This window comes from Polypterus senegalus, chromosome 12 (assembly GCF_016835505.1).
Source record: "Polypterus senegalus isolate Bchr_013 chromosome 12, ASM1683550v1, whole genome shotgun sequence".
Classification (NCBI taxonomy): Eukaryota; Metazoa; Chordata; class Cladistia; order Polypteriformes; family Polypteridae; genus Polypterus; species Polypterus senegalus.
In genome coordinates this window covers 92952874-92980145 of record NC_053165.1, presented here as the reverse complement: position 1 = coordinate 92980145, position 27272 = coordinate 92952874, and the positions used below count along the sequence as shown (strand labels likewise).

Below are 27272 nucleotides of genomic sequence, written 5' to 3'. Positions count from 1 at the left end.
TGTCTTGCCCCAGAACACCTCCAGTTGGTGAGAAAGTAACAAGGACGTGTCCCTGCTGTCCCCTAATCTGCACATCTTTGGAAAGTGAAAGGAAACCACTGACAACACGGAGAGAACATACAAACTCCACACACACTCTTAATGCTTCTTTAATGGCAGATTGTGTTTCTTTACTGGGTTGAAGTTCATCATAGCAGGTTTTAAGAACCTCCCATAGACTAGGCACTAATTTATAGGCAAACATTTATTATAACTAAGATAACACATCTATTAATTTAACATGCCCTAAATAACTAGCAAATGACTCTGACATGCATTTTAGGTCATTTTAGTGTGGGTGAAGATACTTTTTTAAACGTGAAAACGAATATGTGGACTGAAATCCTTCTCTTTTAAAAGCACCATTTTATTTGAAAAGATAGTATTGCAGACGTAGCCTTAAAGAAGAGATTCAGATCCTGATTTAAAGTCTCGTTTACTGTGCTAAGCATACCTGTCCATTGTTGTTTCTTCATTTCTTCAATCTCATTTTTCAGTAACTTCCTGATTGTTACCAGTTAGTTAGGATTCCTATTCTTGCTTCAAACGTTTCTGATTAAGGGTGTCAGCCTCCACTGTCTGGCAAATGACGTACTCGGTCTCATAGTAGAGAAGAAGGTATTATCAGTGGATTACTTTAAAAATCGCGAATGTGCTCCCCTCGACTTTCTCGTATACTGTGATGGAGGAAAAGGTCACCGAACTACCTCCAGTTGCGCAATATTTCTCAAATATCATATCTCTTTATTTCTCATCATAACTGCTTGATAATATCGATACAAAATCATTTTACTATATTTAGAATTAAACCAATATATTAAAATGAATTTTTCACACTTAGGGAGAACGAAAACGGTGGTGGAAATTTTTCATGATTAAGTATGCATTACCCAGATTATGTGCAAAGTAAAAAGAGTTATAGTCACCTAAAATCACAAAAAAAGTGTTAGTATTATATAATAGTTGTTGCAATAAATTGCTATAGGTAAAATTACATTTATTTATGATAATGATGGCGGAAATAAAAAAAAATCCTAAAATTAAATATACTACCAAGAACACAAAGGGGATGTAGAAGCTTATTGTTCCCATTATATCTTTATATTTACATGGCATGTTTAATGTTTACGTGTTATTGTTCAACTGATGATGTATAAATTAAAATGAAACTAATAATAGTTATTGACAGAATATGTGTAATATTGAATACAGTTTTTAATATCATGTGCACATTTATATTTCTACTAGGCAGGTAAGCCCTAACCCTCAGTTGCGGTCAGTCTGCCGCTCGCGTTGTGAAGAGGGGGGCTGAATGTACCCCAAGGAGACGTGTCGCTCCTCCGAAACCCCTCTTAAACGGTGATACAATGGGAAACAAATACAGGTTTTTCTTTTGCCTCCTCTTTGCTCGATCAGCTGCTGGCTTTCTGCTGCTGTCGTGCTACGTGATCTGCACCTCATGCGGCGCTTTGAACATTTAAAAACCTGTACAGCAGCTGCTCTACTCTTTGTCTTTTATTTCCGGCCCCGGAGGTGGTTAAATCTCTTAGCACTCTTGGTTAATTCTCATATCGCGGGACGTCAGTTCTTAATATTTTTTAGTGTATAATTTAAAAACGGAATAAGAACCTGAAAATCTAACAACATCACATTAAAGTTTGATAAATTCTGAAAAAAATGATACCAAACATATATATGTAGGTTTTAAAATAAGTCCGATTTAAAGTGTGACAAAAAAACGTGACATAAAAAGTCACATAAAATCGTTGCACTTATAGGCTTAGGATTTTATATATTGTGAAACTTGCCCGGAAACCACCAGTCGGAAACCACATCTTAATAAAACTCACACGTTTATTTGTCATCAATAAACTCAGGTTTACAGTCCCAAACACCACACAACGCACTCAGCAATAATCCCCACAATGAACTTGTTTATCTCTCAGTCCTTAGCCGCCTCTACTCTCCTCCTGGGAGCTTTGTCCTGCTCCCACTCCCAACCCACGCTCCTCAACTGTCTGAAGGCAGCCCCTTTTATTCCCGCCTGGATGTGCTCCAGGTGGCTGATGACGGCCTTCCGGCAGCACTTCCTGGCGTGGCGTAAGTGCTTCCCTTTGCACCGGAAGCACTCCGGGCGTCCCTGGCAGGTTCATCTGCCATCTTGCCTGGTCTGGCGGAAGTAACAGTTCTCCGGGTCCAACGAGACTTAAGGTGCCCCCTGGTGGGGGCCATGGGTCCCAACGGGTTAAAATCTTTTCCCTCTGCCTTGCACCCGGAACTTGCTGGGACAGTCTTCAACTACCCTGTAACCCTGCTCAGGATAAGCAGGTTAAGAAATTGACAGATGGATGGATGGAATTCACAAACCTGACAAGCAGCAGTGCTAAATGTACAGTAATATAGCCAAGTTTCTCATACATATCAAATTAAGTAGGCTTGAGAATATTATGTAAAGTAAAAACATTAAATATATTCAGTCAAATGGGCACGGTGGCGCAGTGGTAGCACTGCTGCCTCGCAGTTAGGAGACCTGGGTTCGCTTCCGGGTTCTCCCTGCGTGGAGTTTGCATGTTCTCCCCGTGTCTGCGTGGGTTTCCTCCCACAATCCAAAGACATGCAGGTTAGGTGGATTAGCGATTCTAAATTGGCCCTAGTGTGTGCTTGGTGTGTGGGTGTGTCCTGCAGTGGGTTGGCACCTGCCCAGGATTGGTTCCTGCCTTGTGCCCTGTGTTGGCTGGGATTGGCTCCCGTGACCCTGTATTCGGATTCAGCAGGTTAGAAAATGGATGGATGGATGGATGGATATGTTAGTCAAATGTGTTATCTTAATAATCCTTAGCTGTAACTGTTCGACTGAAGTTTTATTTTTGAATGTGTTTTAAACATATTTCCAGTACATATTATTAAAGATTTCCAAGGTTTTAATGGCACTAATATTATTTTGTGAAACATATATATTTTGTATGTCTGAATAAAGGGTGGCATTTCCTATTTTGGTCAGTTTACACTGTAGATCCATAACCAAGTGAAGTCAAGTCTAGTTGGGGAGAATGCACTGGTACAGTGTGTTACCACAACCACCACACGACAAAACAGCTCAGCATCCCGGTTGGCAACCCTCCAGACAGACATACAGTCCAGTCCCAACGTCCAGAAATGACCTTCCATCTACAGCCAGGTGTTATGTGGGCAACCCCTTGGCCTGGTTTAGCCACTGGGGTCCCCAACAATGAGGATCCCATGAGCCGGATCACCCTCGGAGAATCGCGCTACATGGCCTAAGTGCCATAACTGACGCTCCATCACAATGCAGGTAATTTGCCTCATTCATGACTCCATGAGCAACACAAAGTCAAACCAGAGGTACCAAAGGATTCTCCGGAGAGACACAGTACCGAAGGAGTACAGTCTTCGTCTCAGGTCACTGGAAAGCATCCGTGTCTCGCAACCATATCAAGACAAGAAGCACCAGGACTCTGGAAACCCCTTTCAAATGACATCATGAACCCCACTCTGTCTCTTGACTTCATACGAAGAGAAACCAGAGAATCAATTGTCACTGCCATGGTAAGTAAACCTCTCGACGAGGTCGACGCTCTCTCCACAGACAGACACACTGCTGATGGCTGTGCCCAAGAGGTCATTAGAGGCCTGGCTCTTGGTTTTATCAGGACGTTCACAAACCCAGACACTCAGACTCCTCACTCAGTCTCATGAGAGCCCTGATCAGAGTATTTGTTGACTCCGCGAAGATCACAGCATCGTCAGTAAAGTCAAGATCAGCGAATCTTTCTTCACCAACAGATGCCCCACAGTCGCTGGACCCTACAACCCTGCCCAACACCCAGTCTTTCCAGCATTGAACAGAATAGGAGCAGAACACAACCCTGACGAACCCCAGAATGAACTGAAAAAACAGAGCGGTTCTACCTCCATGTTGCAGAGCAATCACAGTACCAGTGTACAGGCTGCTCCATAACCACTGCACATATTAAAGTAATATTTTTCTTTCCCACAACTTATTAAATTAATAAAAAAAAAAGTATTTGTTGGTTGACTTAATTCATTTAGCTTCTCCTTAAGTACACAATGCTGTCAGGATGGCTAGTGGTGCTCTCTCATGGCTCCTGTGCCTGGGGGTCAGATGTTTCTCATGTGGACTTTGTGTGTTGTGCCAGTTTCTGTGCCAGCACCACCAGCAGCTTTTCACAGACTTGCCAAGTAAGGGTGTGCCAGTGTGTGTGGGCATTGAGAGCTCAGTGACAGACTCAGGTCCTGTCCAAGGGTTGTTCCTCCCTTCCACTACATGCTTACTAGAGTGGTTCCAGCTAACTGTGCCCATGATTCAAAAAGCAGGTGCTATCAGTATTTTGTAAAAATAAGCAAACTAGATTTCTTTAACTCAGAGTGGCACATTATATAGTAGTGGTACCTCACAGATCCAGTATTTCATGTTTGAATCCTCACCCTGTCATATTCTGTGTCCACTTTGTATGTTCTCCCTGCATCTCTGGAAGTTTTATTCCAAATTCCCCCTGCAGTTTTCCAGGTATATCTGTGTGTGCAAATCTCATTTATTTTTTTCCTAAAACCACATTGTCTGGTGCAGTGTTTCATGGAGCAACCAAGGGAACCCTAAGCGGATGTAAGTCCCCTTTAAAAATGTAAAAGAAGTTAGCGAACATGCCAAATCCAACAGGGTATACAAGCGAGATGACGTATGTATCACCACTCTCTGCATTATTTGAACATTGACTATGAATAAAATATAGAAAATAAAGTTTCCTTTCCATCAGAGGGAAGCGAATTTCTGTGATTCTGAAAGCGGTTATCTTAAATCGATAAAATCTCGATGGCCTCCTGCACTCCATTTTCGGTTCTGTGCTTTTATTTCTGATCCTCAGCCTCCTCTTCCTTGCACCAGCTTCATCCTTTGTTAAGTTCAAACGTTTGAATGGTAAATCTCACCACCGATAAGTCATTTCTATAAGGGATTTCATCTTGGACCTCCTGCTGTAAATAATGAATTATGTTTAAATTTTACTGTATACACAGCACATGAGTTAAAATATCAGCATTTTTCATGTGTTATTGATTGGTTTCTAAAGTCGCCTTCCCCTTGGTGTCCGACTCCATCCACCCAGTGTGCCCCCGGCAAGAGGGCGTGACTGCAGAGCCAATCACTTTGTAGCAGACGGGCAAGTCAGATGTATTTAAAGCACCCTGGCATCCCTGAAGTTCACACTGCCGATTGCTGACAGATAGACTTGTGTTGGTAGTTTCTCCAGGTCTCAAACATGTCAGTAAAGGACGACAATCCTCCAGCGTCGCCACCCATCTCATCCATGGCGGGGGTATTGATGTTGGTACTGATGAAACTGCTCTTGGACGTTTTGCAGGTTTAGGTAGTGGAGGTGGTAGAAGTGTTCTTAGTCGTGGTGGTGGTGGTTTAGTTGGTGGTGGTTTTGGTTGTGATACTGGTGGTAGTTTTGGTGGTGGTAGTTTTAGTGGTGGTTCTGGTGTTGGTTCTGGTGGTGGAGGTTTTAGTGGTCGTTCTTATGTTGATAGTGGTTTTGATGGTGGTAGGGGTTTTGGTGGTGGGCTTGGTGTGGGTGGGCGCTGGTGGAGGTTTTTCTCAAGTAGCAGCATCAGTGGTGTCCCATTTATGTTAAATGAAAAGCAGCAGATGCAGAGTCTGAATGACAGACTGGCCACCTATCTCGATAAGGTGCGCACCCTTGAAGCAACCAACAAGGACCTGGAGAACAAGCTCAAGAATTTCCACGAGCAAAGTGGTCAGCAGGGATTTCACCTTGTACCAGGAGCAGCTGCAGCCCCTCCGTGACCAGGTAGGCATACTGTGTGGATTGTTTAAATCCAAGACCTCACACCGCAGCTACAGGTTGGTGTGACCTTCTCAGGTTTTACACAAATCAAGGTCTGGCAGTCGTTATGTGAAATTAGTGACCATAACACTGGAGAAGAGATGTAAGTATAGAAGATGTTATAATCACTGGCAGATTATCCAGTAAGGGCTGCATTCTGATTAGTTTTATCATCCCAAAGATATCTTATTCACAATGCTCAGTAGAACATTTTAAATGTCTTTGAAACTATACAAACTGTAAAGAAGATGCTTCTTATTTAATATTCTTTCTTTAAGATCTCACCAGCAGCATAAAACAGTCATAATATACCCAGTTTGCATTTATATTTGACATCAATATTATTAAACTCATACAGTATTGTACCTGCTCTGCTTGGATATGCAAGACCACCAAGATTATAAAAGTAACTGAAGTATAAGGACACCCCCACCTGTGTCTTTACTGGGGGGATCTCATAAGAGAAGGGTGTGAGGAACCAAAGCTGATAGGGGCGCAATGTCATAGTTGGTGCATTGGGGGAACGTGGGAGAAATATTTAGCCTCCACCTACTCCGTCATTATATTAAGGAAAAAACAAAAAAAATAAGTTTACTCTAATGCAGGTGAACGGGATTGAATGTGGAATTTCATGAACGTGAGATATTTAATTTTGTGAAAGACGTTATTTCAGAATCATGAAAAGGAAAATTGAAATTAAAACACTGGGCAAAATATTTGTAGGTTATTAATTTATTCAATTAAATTTACATTTAGTGCAAAGTGATTTAAAACGATTGCTGTGTAGATAAATAGGCATCTCAGCCGAAGTGAGTCAGTCATTTTCTAATCTCTTATTCCAGAACAGGGTCGTGGGGGTGCAGGAGCCAATCCCAGCTGGCACAGGGTGCAAGGCAGGAACAATCCCTGGACAGGGCGCTGCTCAGAGAAAGTTTACATTTTATTGTTTTAAATGCTATTTTCATTAAATTGTTTGGTAATATTAATGTAAGAATACATACATCGAATTGTATTATATCTGGTAAATGTGTTGTTTTCGACTCTGTAATTTTACAATGTATAATACACTGTAAAAAATGTCAGTAAATATAACAGTAAAACTACTGTAAATGGTGAAAGTAAAAGACCTTTTACCTTATGTTCTACTGAAAATTACCTGTATATCTTAAAAAATAGATTTCATTATTTTTAAAGTCAAGTTCTGTAAAATCGATATTTTTCTACCTTCAAAATATGCTAAATACCATTTATTGATGCATTACAATTACACTGAAAAAATGTATTAATTGTATAGTGTAAAACTGTTAAATAGCTAAGGTAAACAACCGTAAAATGTAAAATTGTAAATCTCTGTTTCAGTAAAGCCGGTTACGATATTTGCATAAGGACACGCCTTTACCATATTGTTCCTGGTGAAACGCATACCTTTGAACAGGAGGCAAAAACTTCAACTAAGTTAGCAGACTTATTTTTGCCTGCGTGCTGAAGGTTTTTTGAGGTTATGGAAGCTGATTTATGGTGGGATGTATTCGATAAGCTGGCACACCCGTAGGACACCATACACCACAAAAGGAAACTTTACTTCCCCACGGACAATGTGTGTTTCTCAACTTTTAAGTATTTGCTGACACTCGAGTTTTCATAGCAGTTTTAATCGTGCCACAAACATTAAGATTTTAATATGATTATTACTAAAAGAAATTGTTTCTGGATTGTCTCATTTTCCTTTTCTACCTCATTTTCTATATGTACATTTCTCTCCGTTACACTATTTGGACTCTTGAATAACATAAGATGTTTGACAAACGAGAGGAGACCATTCAGTCCCCCAAGCCTGTTTGTTAAGCTAATAGCTGTGCCTTCTCTCCCACAACTCGTCAATCAAAGAACTGTTACCTCGTCTTCAGCCTTTAATTAATTTTGCCTTAATGTTTAGTGGTGTCATATACTTTTGATGCAAATTTTGAAGAACTGGATTAGGTGACCACATAGTTTTCTCTGCTCGAGACTAAATAGTTTAAATTCTCAGAGTCTTATATTGTAAAACGTTTAGACAACAAATTGTTCAACAAAAATGGGTCAAGAAAAGATACTGGAGTTCTTTCATACTTACAGCTAAAAGACTATAAAACGCGTATTGTGACTGCTCTCTTATCTTCAGCCAATTCACGGTTTCTCTTCTTTTTGCATTTCATTTGTATTTGTGAGAGGGATTGATGTTCTTATTTGTTGTAAAATATTTGGACTTCTTGAACTTTTGTAAAGACAACATTATTTAAAAGTCATCTTTACATGGTCTGCTTGTCATCCTGGCCTGGATGGATGGTTTATTACTTAGCTGGGAAGTCTTGTTAATGAAAGGATGAGGTGGACAGGCACCCCAAACTGGGTTGTTTAGTGGTGACTCTCCTGGTCAGGAGGTTATTGTAATGGATGGACAGAGCAGACAGCTTCCTAAGGTCATTTGCTCCTCCAGTACACTGGATGCCAACATCGCTCTCCCATGCTTCCCATTTGGAAACCGTCATGGCTGTATGGGAGTTATGTATTTGGTGGGTAGCTCTGTATGGGGTCCTCGGGAGGAAGGCTCTCTTGTCACAGGGAGGTTCCATTGACCCAGAAGTGCTTGCTGGATGTAATTGAACAGCACCAGAGGTACAACCAGGTCTGGTGTAAATAAAACTGTTGTACTTCATCCATTTGGGTTTAGGAGTGGAGGATGACAAAGCTTACCTGGGAGGAGGGAAGGAAGGAACAGGAGAGAAGAGAATTGTATTGTGCTTGAGTTTAACTGCAACTGTGAAAAAAGAAACGTATTGAAGATATTTTAGATTGCATTAAATTTCATATTTGATCGTGGGAAGTGTCTGAGTTGCTGCAATGCCCCCTTCTTTTCATTATAAATGTATTTGTCTGCGTATATATATATATATTTATTTATATATATATATATATATATATATATATATATATATATATATATATATATATATATATATATATATTTACTGTCAAATAATTTAAAGAGTACGTGACACGTGTGTCGCACTAATTTTGGGCTCATCAGGCGTACACACTCACTACACCCCATCTCAGGGAATTGAACCTCGGACGTCAACAGCGAAGCATCTTTACGTTTGTCATGGCGTTATGTTTGTTTATTTGACAGATCGGGTTATTACATTCGTGGTATTTGTAGTCTGAATCACAATCTGATTGTATGGATGGTTACCTACCAGGTAACGCCTGTGGTTGGTGTGCAAGTCGACAAACATCTGCCACGGTGTCCTCTGTCAGTTGCGAGAAGCAGATAATAGAATGTTCAATAGATTTACTGTCAAATAATGGAAAGAGTATGTGACACGTGTTTTGTCGTATATATTTATATAAATGTATACAGTGGAACCTCGGTTTGCAAGCATAATTCGTTCCGGAAACGTGCTCGCAATCCAAAGCACTCGTATATCAAAGCGAATTTCCCCATAAGGAATAATGGAAACTCAGATGATTCGTTCCACAACCCAAAACTATTCATATAAAAATGATTAATACAAAATATAAAGTAAAATACATAATACAAATTAACCTGCACTTTACCTTTAAAAGAATCATGGCTGGTGTGAGTTTCTAAATTTCTAAACTTGGGATTCCACCCAACGGGACGACACGCAGAAGAACATCCCAAAGCAATCGCAGTCTCCCAGCGCTGTAGCAGTTCGCCGTATAAGCACATCCAAAAGATTGCAGACATGCTATGTTGTCAATGGGTCATACAAGGAACATTATAAAGATCCCGCTACAATAAATAACAGTGCTGTTGCTGTTTCAAGCTGAATAAAGCTGGTGTTAAAGTACTGAGACTCAGCTTTGTGTTTTGGGGAGCAAGATGGGGACTCGCACTTCACAGCGCACACACAGTCACAATGCTGTAGTAAACAGTATACGCTGACGGATGTTGACTATATGAGTGAGGCACACAGACTCAGATGGAGAATGGGAGACGATTGCCAAAAGAGAGAGAGAGAGAGACGTGCTGGGGGCGAGATAAGAGAGAGAGAGAGAGAGCGCTGGGCGGCGAGATAAAGAGAGAGAGAAGAACCATCAGCTCAGTTGTGATCACATGACGCTCAGCAGACAAAGTGTATCAACACTACTCGTATTGCAAGACATCGCTCGTTGATCAAGTCAAAATTTATTAAAATTTTGCTCGTCTTGCAAAACAATCGTAAACCAAGTTACTTGTAAACTGAGGTTCCACTGTACATATATATATATATATACATACATAATTAAGAGAAACATACACAATGGTATTATTCACACCTTTGAAATTGTATGCCTATTTATTGAAACCAAGCTATTGCTGAAATCAACAACAGCATATAAATATTCAAAAGTTAATGCTATGACGATGGCACATTGTTAAGTTTAAATAGTGGACATCATGGATGTCATCATAATGCTTCCCACTTTTTCTCTTCTCTTTAGAGTGTGAGTATCCTGAAAGAAGAGATGTCCGGCACCGTGAGTGTAGACATCGCCATCACTGAAAGCCCAGATCTGAAACAGATTTTAGATGACTTACGTGCAGAGTATGAAGACATCGTTCAGTAGTAACAAGCAGGAGCTTGAGATGTGGTTCAACAAGCAGGTAAGTGGCAGACAAGTCCTCACAGTCCTGGTGTACATTCTGGTTGGTTTTGGAGGATATTACTTTTCTTTTTTAATTTTAAATTCAGTATGTACAACAGGTTCAATTATCAGAGAATTTTTATCCTCAGCAGAATGGCAGATCAAGACATTATTGCTTTGAAGGAGCTTTTGCTTCAGGTCTTACCATATAACTAAATTTAACGTTTTCTCTGTTGACCTTCTGCAAAACAGTTTGTGATCAAGTGATCTGCTGGCCTCAGTTTATTGTAATTTGACAGCTGATGGTTAGTCTTGTAGAGGCAACATAAGACATCTTCAAAAGTAATTAGATTATATACACACAACTATGAGAGAGACACACACACACAAAGACATATACACACATTATTGACATTATTGAAATTGTACGCCCATTTATTTAAACGAGGCTATTGCTGAAATCAACAGTTGATTTTGTGCTGAATCCCACAAAAGCATAAGCCACCAATCCTGTCATTTCCTCAACCTCCTAATTCAAAATGATGGAGACAAAGTGTTAGGCCCCTGAGCAAAGCAGGCCAGAAGGACAAAGAAAACAGGTCCTGGGGACAGACGGAGTCAAGACAAAGCAAAAGCTTGCTACTGGGATACCTGAAAACCAAGAGTAAAAATAAAATTAAACTTGAATTTGATAAACAGAATTTAGTCTTTTAGCCAAGTTGATTTTTCGTTGAACATGTAATTAGTGTTTTCTAATCTTTGTTTTATCTGCAATCTTGGACAATCTGGAAGTCAAAGAGACAAGCCTTTAAGATGCTGAAAACAAATTTTTTGAATGTGGAAAAATAGACAAGTAAAACACAGTTGCCAGTTAAGAATATTATACATCATAATCCAAAAACATTTGGAAAATCAATACAAGTTGTAGTTGAACAGAGCAGATCGAAAATAGCTGAGGCCTCAGGATCTGACAATCCTGCCCTGAACCTGCCCTGAACAAGAGCTGACCCTGCGCTCAGACCCCAAGGGGATTGCGATAATTACATTTTGTTGTACCTGTTCAATGGCATTATGATGATGATGATTATGACGATGATTATTATTATTATGTCATTGGAGTACTGTAATAAAATGTTACTTCCAAATACCCTGTCTTTTTCTAAGATTGAGGTTAACTCATAATATAATAGCATTTCAAAAGGCTTTCAATTCTGGGCTTTCAGGTGAATTCATTTTGCAGCTTCTTCTTGACTTTTGAGTTTTGGTTCTTAAAAAGGATTTGACAAGACTTTTGAACTCCAGGTTTTGTATTTGGACTTGTCTTCTCTCCTGATCCTTTTCTCTTCTTGCTCCAATGTGATACACTTAAATGTACAAAAAACTTAAATTGCCAGACAGCGTCTCCCACAGAGCTAAGTATAATTACACCAATGAACAAATAACGAGACATGCTATCACACAACTGGGCATCCATGTTGAGGTGCACACAATGCTCACAGCCTCGCAAACCTAGAGAAACATGAAGCAAGACAGAATATCTTCTAAAATATTTAACGCTGAAGGTCTCTTTATGTTTTAATACAGCATACAAATCCATATTGTTAAGCTTGTCTCTGACAAATTTTGCAAATATTCTCCACTTGAATTTCTGATTCAAACTTTTTCCCCTTTAAGATCTTTATGTAATGATCCCACTTGAGCTTTATAATGGACCTAACTACAAGAGGAATTTTTTGGAACTTTCCAAGAGTATGGAAACTTTCTTTCTGCATTGGGCTTGATTATTGAAATGTTGGTTTAAGGCTAAAAATTTTCCCCTGTGGAATTTATTTACTGAACTTATCTGCCTTATTTTACCTCAGGCAGTGTCAGGTAAGGCTGCTACAATAAAAATGCAGGAAGTAAATCCCACTGTCACATACATATAAATAAGAAGTAAATAGCTAGACAGAATGTCTCACATTTAGTGTCCCCCATTTCTAGAGTACACATTCACACAGTATACTCAACATCCATATCCACACTCCTACTGCTATATACAAATACACAATATTGGACTCCAGCTATGTCACCTGATGACTCAATGGCGCCACCTCTCTGTGCTCTCCAGCTCCTGCACTCCCACTCAGTACTGTCCTGTTTCTTATCCACAGGTGGAAACTAAGCAAGCTACAGCCATCCAGGAAACAGACGTCAGTGAAAGTTCAAAGATAGAAGTGACGGAGCTTCACCATCAGCACCAGAGCCTACAGACAGAGATGGACACCTTGCTGGTCTCTGTGAGTAACTTATTGTGACTGCATGTCTCTGATGACTGAGGTGTTGAGGCCCATTTGTTAAAAAGGGTTGGCATTGTGTACTGCACCAGTTAGATATACGGACTGGGCTGTGGTGCTGGGTGGTGGTACAGTTCCTCACTGTGTCACACTAAGCCAGTCATTTAATCTTTATAATTGAAAAAAACATTAAATATTTAGATACATTACATTGGATAAGGTGTCAGAAAAATGTACAATAATAATATTTTAATAAGATTTGTTCACTCTGATTACTATTAAAAGACATATTACCCCTACAGACAAATAAAGTTCTGTCTAATCTAATGTAATCTAATCTAATCATTAAGAACATCATGCATCTTCGGCTCTTTAAAATTTAAATGAAGTCTTAGTTGACCCCATAACACCTCCAGCTTTTGCAGATGTCACCGGCCCATTCCAGGACACAGAGCTTCATTTTTTTATTATTTTATTTTCCATCCAGAAAGGCGCCTTGGAGGATAACCTGGCAGCAGTGAATGGCCGCTATCAGATGGAGCTTCACCGTTACGCTGCCCTGGTGGGCACCATGGAGGGGGAGTTGGTGAGCATTCGGAACAGCATAACCTCCCAGTCTGAGGACTACAGGAGCCTTCTGAACATCAAAGAGAAACTGGAGAAGGAGATCGCCATGTACAGGCAGCTGCTGGAAGGAGTGGAGCTGGGCACTGGTGGAGCCTCGTCTGCCATGTGAGCTTCTCTTCTGTCTCCTGCTCTCCTCCACTCTGTTTTACTTTGTTAGAGATGGAAGGCATAAAAACCATTTAGGAATTCTCTTCTGAAAATTACACCTTCATGAAAACTGAAAAAAGAATATAATATATAAAATTGAGATTCTTTTTTTTAATTTAGAGCCAGAGATTTAAAGCCTGATGCCGCCTTGAATGTGGTCATGGAAGGGTATTACGCATATTAAAAATATATTCTTCCTATAATTGTCAATAATTTTACAACCTTTAGATGGCGGGGCTTTGCAGAATCGTTTTAGTAAGTCAGGTTATTTTTTCCATTTTTGGGGGTTAAATTCAGTGTTGTGCTATTGTCTCTTTAAATTGACAAGAAACAGGGGGTCCGGGTGTGATGAACATTAAACTAGCCTTCAAGAGGTTGGAATGAAAAATGTCATCTATAAATTATGCTTGGCATTGAAAAGGAGATGATGTTTGTCAAGACAAAATGTAGAATGAATATTCTCTATTGCTCTCTATGTATATATATATATAGTAATATGCCGCTATATAGCGCCCGACCCGGCACAGACTGATGCAAAGGCACATACAAAATTAACACAGGCTTTATTAATTCTTCAGCCGTGGGACACGTCTTCCCCGTGCCACACAGCCCAACACAGTCCCAAAAGCACAATTACACCACCAAAACACTCTCTTTGTTCACCACTCCTCCTCACCAAGCTTAGTCCTCCTCCTCCTGACTCTGGCTTCTGAGTGGTGGTGGCTGGCCCCTTTTATAGCCCACCCGGAAGCGTTCTAGGTGTTTGACCACCTGGTACTAATTGCACTTCCTGGTGGGGCTGAAGATTCATCCAGCTGGGCTGTTGAGACCATGCAGCACGCCTAGCAGCCATCCCAGTTCCCAACCAGGCTGTGGAGCCAGGCGGGAGGCTGGGAGGTATTGAGCTGTCCATTGTTGCAGGAACGTCCCGGCCGGGCGTGGGACTCAGCCGCCCATCACAATATATATATATATATATATGCTGTATATATGTATGTGTGTGTACATTTATGAATATGTATTATATATACACTGTTTGTACAATACCTATCTATTGCATATACTGTAGCATATTTTACATCTATTTTTCTGCAGTATAGCATGCATGGGTATGTGTTTATTTGTTTATTTATTTATTTATTGTAACTGAGTGTGTATTAATTGTTGTATGTATGTTGATTCTGTCACCAAAACCGGAGTTAAATTCCTTGTGTGTGTGCATACCTGGCCAATAAATCTAGGGTGTGCCATAAGTTTCCATACATAGGAAAATAAACATTTTTTATGAAAAACCATTTTCATTTATATAATATGCTCTACATGACTGCCATTGTTTTGAAAACACATTTCAATACGTGTCCGCCACTGCTGATCAACATGTATTAGCACAGCTGGAGTTATGCTTGTAATGGCGTTGGTGATACTTTCCCTAAGATGATTTATGTTTCATATCTTTTCGTGATACACCATGGCCTTCAAATGCCCCCAAAGCAATGGCGGACACGTATTGAAATATTATATATATAGAGAGAGTGTATATTGCTCAGCTAAAGCCTTTGACTGAATGCTAGTAATCTTACTCATCTTTTCCTTTTATTCATAGCAGTGGCAGTTTCACACAAACCACAGTGGTAACCAAAGGTAAGATGTTTGTTTTGTTTGTTTACGTGTATTTTGAAAATGAAGTAAAATAATTCAAAAGTATTCAAAGAAAGGGAGAAATTCAAGTAGTTTCAAGTTCAAGTAGTAGCATCAATGCTGTATTACATAAACACTTACTGCTCCTCTGAACTTCACAAATTAATCACAACAGTAATATATACTTAAAATTAAACACACACAAACATAAAATCATATATATGTGTAAAAGAGTGGTCTATGCTATGCACTTACAATGCACTTGAATTTCTTTTATTCATGTGAACTAATATAATAATATAATATAATGATATGCACAGTGGAAAGCATTGCTTCCTCATGGGTCCAGTATGCTGGGTTTTAATCCGTTACGTGGTCCGTGCCAATATGGTGTTTTCATGTCTCCATATTTCTGTGTAGGTTTTCCTCTACATACTTGACTTTGTCTTTCAGATCCCCAGTGACAGCCATGTTAAGTTGCTTTGCTTTTCCAAAATGGGTTTGTGTGTGCAGGAGTGGGCTCAGTAATGGACTGGCACCTCTTTAGTGCCGCTTCCTAACTTGTGCCCATTTATGCTAAAACAGGATATGGCCAAATTTAAATTAGAGTAAGTTTGAAAATGATATATTAAATTAAATTATATTACCTACTCTCTATATATAATATCCTAAGCCTAAAAGTGCAACGATTTTATGTGACAATTTTATGTCATGTTTTTTGTCATGCTTTAAATCGGGCATATTTTTAAATCTACTTATATATATTTGGTAATATTCTTTTCAGAATTTATCAAACTTTAATATGATGTTGTTAGATTTTCAGATTCTTATTCCATCTTTAAATTATAATCTAAAAATATCAAGAACTCATGTCCCGAGACAAGAATTTGTGCCAAGAGATTTAACGAGACTGGAAATAAAAGACAAAGAGTAGATGATAAAGACAGCTGCTGTACAGGCTTTTATATTTTTGAAGTGCCGCGCAACATGCAGATTACGCAACACGGCAGCAGCAACAAGCCAGCAGCTGATCGAGCAAGATGAGGTAAAAAAAAAAGCTTTTGTTTCCCATTGTATCACCGTTTAAGAGGGGGTTTCAGAGGAGCGGCCGCATCTCCTTGGGGTGCGTTCAGCCCCATTCTTCACAACGCGAGTGGCAGAGACAGGAAGTGGCTGACATCTAGTCCAGGCCATGGGGGTTGGTGAGCAAAGTGAGCAGGTTGTAACCCACTAGTATTATATTATATTATATTATATTATATTATATTATATTATATTATATTATATTATATTATATTATATTATATATAGAGTTATGGAGGCTGACAGTCGTGACAGCGGTGCTGGCAGTGAAGCTCCACAGCAGTCTGATGGTCGATTTCAGAAGATCTCAGTTGTTTCACCGGCATACGCAGCACAAATCTGACAAAGTGTCTCAAGCGAGTGGAGTTTTAGTTATTTTAGGTGTTTTGTAACACCAATGTTTTTGTTCTCCATTTGTTAATAAGACAAGCGTAATTTAATTAAGGGTAAGGTTTTCATTTCTTAACAAAAATTTTTTTTCAAACAAATTAAACAATGAGGGATGAACAACACAGTATAGCATAACATTCTGAAATTTAAAGAATAAAAAGTTAAATAGGAAAGAAACAAATAAATTAATGAACATTTAAAATAATAACTGAAAAATGTGAAGAGAAAAAGTCATCTTTTAAAGACAGGCATGGTATTTATAAAGCATATGCTCAGCTTAATAAGTGACAGAGAAATCAAAATATAAATAAATAAAATGATTGTGAATCAGCCAGTGATAATTTGGTGCTGTGTTTCACAGACAAAAACCCTAAATATACATTGCTAATTACAAATATAAAAAATAAAATAATTAATATACAGTATTGCCCTGTCAAGCCCCTTCTGTTTACCTTCAGACCCCTTTGACGTCTCGGCTGCTCCTCTAACGTTGTCTTTCTCTGCTGTTCACAGAGGTGAAGACAGAAGTCAAGGAATAACACAATGGAGACCTCAACCCCATCATCAGAGAGAAGATGAGGCTCAGCGGGTGACTTCTTGGACCTTTAAAACAATTGCAACGCAGACAGAAAGAGAAGCCTCTTCACTTGGCTTGGGTTTTTAGATCCTACTTGGTTTGGGGAATTTTCTTGGCTCTTGTGCTACTTGGGAATGCAATGCTTGAATCCTGTGTGACAATAAAGAATTATGCAGCACATAATGTACTGTCGATGTGTTTTTTCTTAATGGTGTGGAGCAGCATACTTTATACTGTTGAGCTTCTGTCAAAGTAGCTGCACAGTTAGTTGGTTTGTCTGCAAAGCCCTGCTGCTTGGTGTACCTCCATTGATCCCGTTGGGGCAACTTGAGCTCATCAGGTGGTCGCCCTCCATGGATGTCTTGCCCCTTTATCCCCAGAACACCTCCAGGTGGTGAGAAAGTAACAAGGACAACTCCCTGCTGTCCCCTAATCTGCACATCTTTAGAAAGTGGAAGGAAACCACTGAAGACACAGAGAGAACATACAAACTCCACACACACTCGTAATGCTTCTTTAATGGCAGATTGTGTTTCTTTACTGGGTTGAAGTTCATCATAGCAGGTTTTAAGAACCTCCCATAGACTAGGCACTAATTTATAGGCAAACATTTATTATAACTAAGATAACACATCTATTAATTTAACATGCCCTAAATAACTAGCAAATGACTCTGACATGCATTTTAGGTCATTTTAGTGTGGGTGAAGATACTTTTTTAAACGTGAAAACGAATATGTGGACTGAAATCCTTCTCTTTTAAAAGCACCATTTTATTTGAAAAGATAGTATTGCAGACGTAGCCTTAAAGAAGAGATTCAGATCCTGATTTAAAGTCTCGTTTACTGTGCTAAGCATACCTGTCCATTGTTGTTTCTTCATTTCTTCAATCTCATTTTTCAGTAACTTCCTGATTGTTACCAGTTAGTTAGGATTCCTATTCTTGCTTCAAACGTTTCTGATTAAGGGTGTCAGCCTCCACTGTCTGGCAAATGACGTACTCGGTCTCATAGTAGAGAAGAAGGTATTATCAGTGGATTACTTTAAAAATCGCGAATGTGCTCCCCTCGACTTTCTCGTATACTGTGATGGAGGAAAAGGTCACCGAACTACCTCCAGTTGCGCAATATTTCTCAAATATCATATCTCTTTATTTCTCATCATAACTGCTTGATAATATCGATACAAAATCATTTTACTATATTTAGAATTAAACCAATATATTAAAATGAATTTTTCACACTTAGGGAGAACGAAAACGGTGGTGGAAATTTTTCATGATTAAGTATGCATTACCCAGATTATGTGCAAAGTAAAAAGAGTTATAGTCACCTAAAATCACAAAAAAAGTGTTAGTATTATATAATAGTTGTTGCAATAAATTGCTATAGGTAAAATTACATTTATTTATGATAATGATGGCGGAAATAAAAAAAAATCCTAAAATTAAATATACTACCAAGAACACAAAGGGGATGTAGAAGCTTATTGTTCCCATTATATCTTTATATTTACATGGCATGTTTAATGTTTACGTGTTATTGTTCAACTGATGATGTATAAATTAAAATGAAACTAATAATAGTTATTGACAGAATATGTGTAATATTGAATACAGTTTTTAATATCATGTGCACATTTATATTTCTACTAGGCAGGTAAGCCCTAACCCTCAGTTGCGGTCAGTCTGCCGCTCGCGTTGTGAAGAGGGGGGCTGAATGTACCCCAAGGAGACGTGTCGCTCCTCCGAAACCCCCTCTTAAACGGTGATACAATGGGAAACAAATACAGGTTTTTTTTTGCCTCCTCTTTGCTCGATCAGCTGCTGGCTTGCTGCTGCTGTCGTGCTACGTGATCTGCACCTCATGCGGCGCTTTGAACATTTAAAAACCTGTACAGCAGCTGCTCTACTCTTTGTCTTTTATTTCCGGCCCCGGAGGTGGTTAAATCTCTTAGCACTCTTGGTTAATTCTCATATCGCGGGACGTCAGTTCTTAATATTTTTTAGTGTATAATTTAAAAACGGAATAAGAACCTGAAAATCTAACAACATCACATTAAAGTTTGATAAATTCTGAAAAATGATACCAAACATATATATGTAGGTTTTAAAATAAGTCCGATTTAAAGTGTGACAAAAAAACGTGACATAAAAAGTCACATAAAATCGTTGCACTTATAGGCTTAGGATTTTATATATTGTGAAACTTGCCCGGAAACCACCAGTCGGAAACCACATCTTAATAAAACTCACACGTTTATTTGTCATCAATAAACTCAGGTTTACAGTCCCAAACACCACACAACGCACTCAGCAATAATCCCCACAATGAACTTGTTTATCTCTCAGTCCTTAGCCGCCTCTACTCTCCTCCTGGGAGCTTTGTCCTGCTCCCACTCCCAACCCACGCTCCTCAACTGTCTGAAGGCAGCCCCTTTTATTCCCGCCTGGATGTGCTCCAGGTGGCTGATGACGGCCTTCCGGCAGCACTTCCTGGCGTGGCGGAAGTGCTTCCCTTTGCACCGAAGCACTCCGGGCGTCCCTGGCAGGTTCATCTGCCATCTTGCCTGGTCTGGCGGAAGTAACAGTTCTCCGGGTCCAACGAGACTTAAGGTGCCCCCTGGTGGGGGCCATGGGTCCCAACGGGTTAAAATCTTTTCCCTCTTCTCCCGTGATCCTCTCTTAGTACAGGGCGGTGGCCCCCTCGTGGCCCGGAAGCTATAATTGTCCCTTTGCAGACCTTTGAGGCATCCTGGCCAGGTAAGAACCCCAGACATCTGTGACAATATATAGAGTAGATGATACAAAAATTTGGATGGTTGTTAAAAGAAAATACTTACTTCTGGTTGAATAATTTTTCTCAAATTTAATTTTGTTTACTTATTATTATTATAAATATGTATATGAAAATTGGAATTATCTATCTGTAATTATGACCATAGTTTACTTGAAAATTTGAGAAAGTATTCAATTAGAGTGCCTAAAAGTTGATAGGATTCCTCATTTTTGACATAAAGCAGGTGTACAAAATCTAATTGACCGAGGGCAAAGCATTTTTGAGTTATCGTGTTTAAAAATCATTTTAAAAATGGTATTTTTGAATTCAAGAAGGTCTAAAATGTCAAGATTTATCAAAATCTCAAGGTCGATTTTTTTCACGATTCCTATGCTTTCTGTGTACTATGTATAAAAGAAAGCAAAAAAGAGCTGCAGCAAAACTATATCTGGGCAAAGAAGATTAATGATCATGTTTCATAAAGAGTATGCATTCAAAACACACAAGTCATCACAGCTGAACAAACTTATGTGTGTAAAGCGTGGTATGCCAGTGCAGTGGTTCTCAAGGGCCTTGTGGACCAGGACCTACATAAGTGTGGGTTTCTAAATTCCACACCACACCGGCTATTAAAAACAGACCGCACATAAGTGTGAGAGTTTTGTACATGAGGGGCCATGCTATGGACTACACTTTCATCCAGGGTCCTTTCCTGCTTTGTACCCGGTGCTCCAAAGGTAGACTCTGTCTCCCTGCTCTCTTACAAGCAAAAGTTCTAAAATTACATTTCACAGGGTTGTGTGATCCCTTGTAGCTCCATTCCTTGACAAAGAGCCCTTTCATTCCAAGAAGGGTTCTTTGCACGCAGAAATTGGTCTTTTGGGGTTTGAAAAGTTTCCTAATATGTGGACAAAATAACAATCTTTAATGGACAGTTTGCTGCCTAGAAGGACTCTGACAAATCAAGAAATTCTGAACTTAGCGTGCTGTGTTACTGTATGCAGAAAAAGTCATTTTAAACTTGGCAACTCATTGGTATTTTACAAATCTGCATGGTTACTTATGGAGACTATTACTTCTTCTTTCCGCTGCTCCTGTTAGGGGTTGCCACAGCAGATCATCTTGTTCCATATCTTTTTGTCTTCATCCTCTTGTTTTGTTACACCCACCACCTGAATATCCTCTCTCACCACATCCATAAATCTTCTCTTGAGCCTTCTTCTGTTCCTCTTGCCTGGCAGCTCTATCCTTTATATTTCTCCCAATATACTCAGCATCTCTCCTCTGCACATGTCCGTACCAATGCAATCTCGCCTCTCTAATATTGTCTCCCAACTCTCTAACCTGAACTGACCCTCTAATGTCCTCATTTCTAATCCTGTCCATCCTCGTCACACCCAATGCAAATCTTAACATCTTTAACTCTGCCACCTCCAGTTCAGTCTCCTGCTTTCTGGTCAGTGCCACCGTCTCCAGCCCATATAACACAGCTGGTCTCACTACCGTCCTGTAGACCTTCCCTTTCACTCTTGCTGATATCCGTCTGTCACAAATCACTCCTGACATTCTTCTCCACCCATTCCACCCTGCCTGCACTCTCTTTTTCACTTCTCTTCCAGAACCCCCATTACTCTTTTGAGTTCTTCCGTTGTTTCCGACTTGGAATGTCCTAAAACATGAAACAAACAGCCATTTGCATTCCCAAAGAATACACCCTTCTAATTATGCACACTTAGAATCAATTTAAATATTCTTATAGTCCATTAAGATCTTACATTCTTCACTGGGTCCTCTGACAGTATCAGAGGTCAGCCTTTCCTATAAATGATAAAAGTTAGTCCCTTAATGCTGTGCACACAGCCCAACTCCTTTTCTGCATAAATGAGGAACAAATCATATAGCTCTCTGCAGCATGATCAACTCAAAACATAGTCCTTGATATCTGTGAGTTAAATAATAATGTTTTCTCTTCCTCACTCTATACTGTTGATCCCAAGTATTTAAACTCATCCACCTTCACCAACTCTACTCCCTTCACCCTCACCATTCCACTGACCTCCCTCTCATTCACACACATGTATTCTGTCGTGGTGGTCCTAATGACCTTCATTCCTCTCCTCTCTAGAGCATATCTCCACCTCTCCAGGGTCTCCTCAACCTGCTCCCTACTCTCACTACAGATCACAATGTCATCAGCAAACATCATAGTACTTCTCTGCCACTCCCGACTTCCTCATACAATACCACAACTTCTCTCGAGGCACCCTGTCATATGCTTTCCCCAGGTTTACAAAGTCACAATGCAACCCCTTCTGGCCTTCTCTATACTTCTCCGTCAACATCCTCAGAGCAAACATTGCATTTGTGGTGCTTTTTATTGGCATGAAACACATCCCCCTTACTCTTAAAAACTTCTTTCAATTTAAACCAGTACCAGTACACTTCTTCTCCACTCCTCAGGCATCTTCTCACTTTCCAAGATTCCATTAAACAATCTGGTTAAAAACTCCACTGCCTTCTCTTCTAAACACCTCCATGCTTCCACAGGAAAGTCATCTGGACCAACAGCTTTTCTATTCTTCATCCTCTTCATAGCTGTCCTTACTTCCTCCTTGCTAATTCTTTACACTTCCTGATTCAAAATCTCCAGATCATCTAGCCTTTTCTCTCTCTCTCATTCTCTTCATTCATCAGCCTCTCAAGGAGAGAGATTTTGTTCCAAACTTGGTTCCAAACTTATGCAGACTATTGCTGATCTAAATAAATAAAATGATCTTTCTGAAACCTTCTCATGGAGGGCTCCTGAAATGGTTTCCCTATGGCATTGTTCTGATGATCTACTCGGGCACCTTTATTTCAAAGAGCGTGGGACCCTGAATTCCGTTAACCAAGTCTGAGGGTGTTGCAGTGTTTTACACCACAATTTGGATTATTGCAACTATTATAGAAAGTTTACTTGCAGTGGAAACTCTCAAGCCTTCAGGTGCTTACTTTGTTCTGAAGTCAACAGCAGCCAGGTTAGCTTTATCAATCTCCAAGGCAAGGTGGGAATTCTCAGTGATGACAGCAATTAAAATACATAAGTAAACAAATAAAAAAGGATATTAGCAGTGCCAAAGGCGTTCATATTTTTTTCATTGCTGGAGTTGTTTACAAGCATTGCTACTTATATTTTAGAGCAGCAGATAAAAAAGACCGTTTAAAGCTTTGTAATAGAACACTTGTTTCTCCTAAAATAGTCTAAATGAAATAACAGTCAGTCCTAACATGGCACACGTTCAAACTGCATGATTCTTTAAGATGCTTACAATGTCAGTCTTCATAAATGTTACAGTGGGAGTCATTTTACACTTAATGTCCTGTATACAGCACTCATTTACTGAATCTATTTTACAGGGTCCTTGAAGGCCAAAGCTGATCCCACCAACATCAGGTGCTAAACAGGAAGGCCAACACCAAGACAGAAAACATTCACACCCACACTGTGCCAGTACGGCATTGTCATTCAGCCCATCCATCATCATTAGGATCTACCAGGACTGGATAGACACAGACAAGGGGAGAACATGTAGACTCCACATGAGCCAGGCTCCATGGCGCACTCTTAAAGTAATGGTTCTTTAAGGGAATTGTGCGGTTCTTTGCTAGTTTGTATGGTTCTTCGTAGAATTATTGCTTGACAAAACAGTTAGCAGGTTTTCGCAAAGATGGCACGCACTGTCTCCTTGTTACCTGCCCACCAGCAAATGCAACATTCCTTGCCATCTGACATATTCCAGAATTGAAAGGCATGTCTGCTAATAAACTGCCGAAGATCAATTGCATATGACCGGGATGTTTAACACAGAAATCCCTTTTCAGCAGCTGTAGATGGGCTCCAGCGGGCTGGGAGTGTGAATAGGAGACGAGCGATCCAGCCACAGCACATGCAATTTTAGACCAATTTTAGTGTCAGGAAATGCACTATAAACTGTATATATTTTTTTATTTCACTGAAGATTTTATCCAAGGTGACTAATATTTGAGATACCATTAGTTACATTTCTTTTGTTTTTCCACTTGGAGCACAGGCAGGTGAAGTAACTTGCTCAGGGTCACACAGTGTCAGTAGGGGGATTAAAAGCCACATCCTCAGGGATTGTTGTGCGTGTTATGGTAATCTGTTCACTCAATGCACAGATCTGGAAAAAGAAGGTTTGCTGAGGCCATGTGTATCATCGGCCCTGTGAAGGAAGCCACAGGATGCGAGAAAAGGCATGTCAGAAACTGCACTGCAAGTCTGAAGGCAACATTCCATCATGGTCCTCCTTCTAATTCGTCTTGCACCATATAAAAGAAATCCATTATTTCACCTCTCCATAGCCCATCTTGGTCTATTAATTGCTGATTACTGAGGTGATCCATGGGGTTCGTGTCAGCCTGGAAAACAGCATAGAGACCTATGAGATGGCTTCTTGGATGGCTCTGTTATAAAATGATGCACAATTTTCTGAACTGATGCTGTTGTCGTTGTTTTTACTGAGCTCTGATTCACCATCTGACTCTCAAGGTTGTGACTGACGACATAATAAGTTAATCAATCAAACTTCATATGCACTCAGATTGTCTGCAGGTGTTAAAGCTATGGGCAGCACATTGGCACAGTGGGTAGCACTGCTGCCTTGCAGTTAAGAGACCCGGGTTCGCTTTCCGGGTCCTCCCTACATGGAGTTTGCATGTTCTCACCGTGTCTGCCTGGGTTTCGTTCAGGTGCTCCGGGTTCGTCCCAAAATTCAAGTAGGTTTGTGTGTGCCTGCGGTGGGCTGGCCCCCTGCCCAGGTTTTGTTTCCTGCCTTGTACCCTGTGTTGGCTGGGATTGGCTCCAGCAGACCCCCGTGACCCTGTAGTTAGGATAAAGCAGGTTGGATAATGGATGGATGAATGTTAAACCTACAAAGGGCACCTTTTGCACTAAGCTATAGCCTATATTATCCATCCATATATTTTCTAAATATTGTGTTGATTTGTTTATATCACAACATCGATCTGTTATTATTATCATTATTATTATTATTAGTAGTAGTAGTAGTAGTATTAGAGTTAGTATTATTGGTATTACTAGTAATAGTAGTAGTAGTACTAGAGTCAGTATTATTATTAATAGTAGTATTAGAGTTAGTATTAGCAGTTTTAGTAGTAGTAGAAGTACAGTAATATTAATATTGTTGTTTTTGATCATGTTGCTCAAATAACAGTGTCAATGTTTTTTGTGATCTAGCTAAGGTAACGTCTGTCTTTCTGAGATAGAATTGCAGGCAAATTATAAAGAATAATGTTAAATATAAATAGTGACTCAGTTTTTAGTACAACTTTAGTTTTGGGGGTGGTTTCGGGAAACACTCGTTAATTTACAAGTTACCTTAATGAATATATAAAGTAAACATTGATCACTTGCTATATCGCGCTTTGACTTTCGCGGCTTCACTCCATCGCGGATTTTAAATGTAAGCATATCTAAATATATATCACTGATTTTTCGCTGGTTCGCAGATTTTAGTGAACAATGGATCTTTTAATATATGGTACACGCTTCCTCAGTTGGTTTGCCCAGTTGATTTCATACAAGGGATGCTATTGGCAGATGGCTGAGAAGATACCCAATCAAAGTACGTATTACGTATTAAATAAAACTCCTCAATGATATACGATATGCTTTCTGTGTGGTGCTTCGCACACTTAAAAGCTCTAACAGCACGTATTGATTTTTGTTTGTTTGCTTTTCTCTCTCTCTCTGACATTCTCTGCTCCTGATGCGCACTCCTTTGAAGATAAGATATGTTTGCATTCTTTTAATTGTGAGAAGGAACTGTCATCTCTGTCTTGTCATGGAGCAGTTTAAACTTTTGACTAAAGGGTGTTATTTCATTTCTAGAGGGCTTTAAAAATGTTGTCTATGACGGTTGTTTTGCAATCGTAAGGACCTCTCGTCGGGTATCTCATTGGCACTCTTTTGCCTCTTTCTTTCGCGATCACGGCGTAATCTGTCTTCTCTCTCTGTAGGGGTTTCAGTTGCCTTTCGTTGTGTGGCAGAGACGCGTCGTTGAGCTAATCTGTGTGAATGCTGAGTGTCCGTTTCTTGCGAGCGACTGTCACGCCTTTGCCTCTTTGTTTCGTGATCACGCTGTAATGTGTCCTCTCTCGCAGCAGCAGGTTTAGTTGCATTTCGTTTCGGCATTGTTCGGTAAGGTCTCCTCCATACAAGTGCACATGGGTAGCTTAAGACAGAAAGGCATAGTGCAACACACGAATTGGTGACCAGGGGAGCCATCCGACTCGAAATACTCAAGTACACATGTTATTTATAATTTAAGTTTTTTTTTTTGTTATGAACTTCCCCAAAAGAGTTGATCCCTGTAAACAATTAATAGTACTGTATAACAACAATATAATCTGTTGTAGTACGGGCGTTAATTAGTGTCACACCTCATAACCTGCATACACCACGTGGTTGACTGTAACGCCAGAAGCGCGGTGGACGCTATAATGGTTATGGTTTCTGTTTCTTTCGTGATTTTTTATTTCATTTCATTTATTATTTAATAGGCAGAGGGGAGAAGACGTTAATGTGACGCTCTGTCTATTTCTTCACTTTTCTTTTGAAAAGATTTTCGGGAACAGGAAAAATAAAAGCAAAGGGGAAAGAACGGAGAGGGGTAAGCAGGAATTCTGAGCGGGGACGGACTGAGGCTTTACTACGAGGCGGCTATACAGCCAAAAAGGACGCGGACTCGGACACGGACACCGCACTGGGCTTTTATTATATAGATTGGAGTATTAGCTATGTTATAAGTTACACTTTTTTGCTCCCTTCTCCACATATGTATGACAGGGTCGTTGCCCATGACTTCCTAATAATTGTATTGAAAAGACCCGGAGGTCACACCCTCATGAGGTCCGGACCCATGGGGCGCTACAGTATAAATACTGATTATCAGAGGTGGGTAGAGTAGCTAAAAATTGTACTTGAGTAAGAGTAGCGTTACTTCAAAATAATATTACTCAGGTAGAATAAAAAAGTAGCCATCCAAAAAATGACTCAAGTAAGAGTAAAAAAGTATTTGGTGAAAAGACTACTCAAGTACTGAGTAACTGTTTGATCATAATAAATGATTTATTTTTAGAAATGTTTTAATAAGACAGACAAAAATATAAAATAATGTGC

The 27272-nt window shown here is 39.7% G+C and overlaps 2 protein-coding genes across 2 annotated transcripts; both read left to right on the top strand.

The window, feature by feature from the left end:
- Window positions 1–4752: 4752 nt before the first annotated feature.
- Window positions 4753–5888, top strand: LOC120540500 (keratin, type I cytoskeletal 10-like). Its single transcript, XM_039771340.1, has 3 exons — window positions 4753–4757; window positions 4944–4996; window positions 5301–5888. The coding sequence occupies exons 1-3, from the start codon at window positions 4753–4755 to the stop codon at window positions 5882–5884; spliced, it is 642 nt and encodes a 213-aa protein (XP_039627274.1). The 3' UTR covers window positions 5885–5888.
- A 4530-nt stretch (window positions 5889–10418) lies between these two features.
- LOC120541366 (keratin, type I cytoskeletal 18-like) lies at window positions 10419–17472 on the top strand. The gene is made up of 5 exons (XM_039772921.1): window positions 10419–10575; window positions 12710–12835; window positions 13320–13564; window positions 15210–15247; window positions 17231–17472. The coding sequence occupies exons 1-5, from the start codon at window positions 10501–10503 to the stop codon at window positions 17254–17256; spliced, it is 510 nt and encodes a 169-aa protein (XP_039628855.1). The 5' UTR covers window positions 10419–10500; the 3' UTR covers window positions 17257–17472.
- Window positions 17473–27272: the final 9800 nt, after the last annotated feature.

Coding starts and splice junctions, on each gene's coding strand:
- LOC120540500 (XM_039771340.1), top strand. Junction 4,997..5,300: donor TAAGTTCAAACGTTTGAATG/GTAAATCTCACC, acceptor GATTGCTGACAG/ATAGACTTGTGTTGGTAGTT.
- LOC120541366 (XM_039772921.1), top strand. CDS start 10,501: ATGACTTACGTGCAGAGTATGAAGACATCGTTCAGTAGTAACAAGCAG. Junction 13,565..15,209: donor GGTGGAGCCTCGTCTGCCAT/GTGAGCTTCTCT, acceptor TTTTATTCATAG/CAGTGGCAGTTTCACACAAA. Junction 15,248..17,230: donor AACCACAGTGGTAACCAAAG/GTAAGATGTTTG, acceptor TGCTGTTCACAG/AGGTGAAGACAGAAGTCAAG.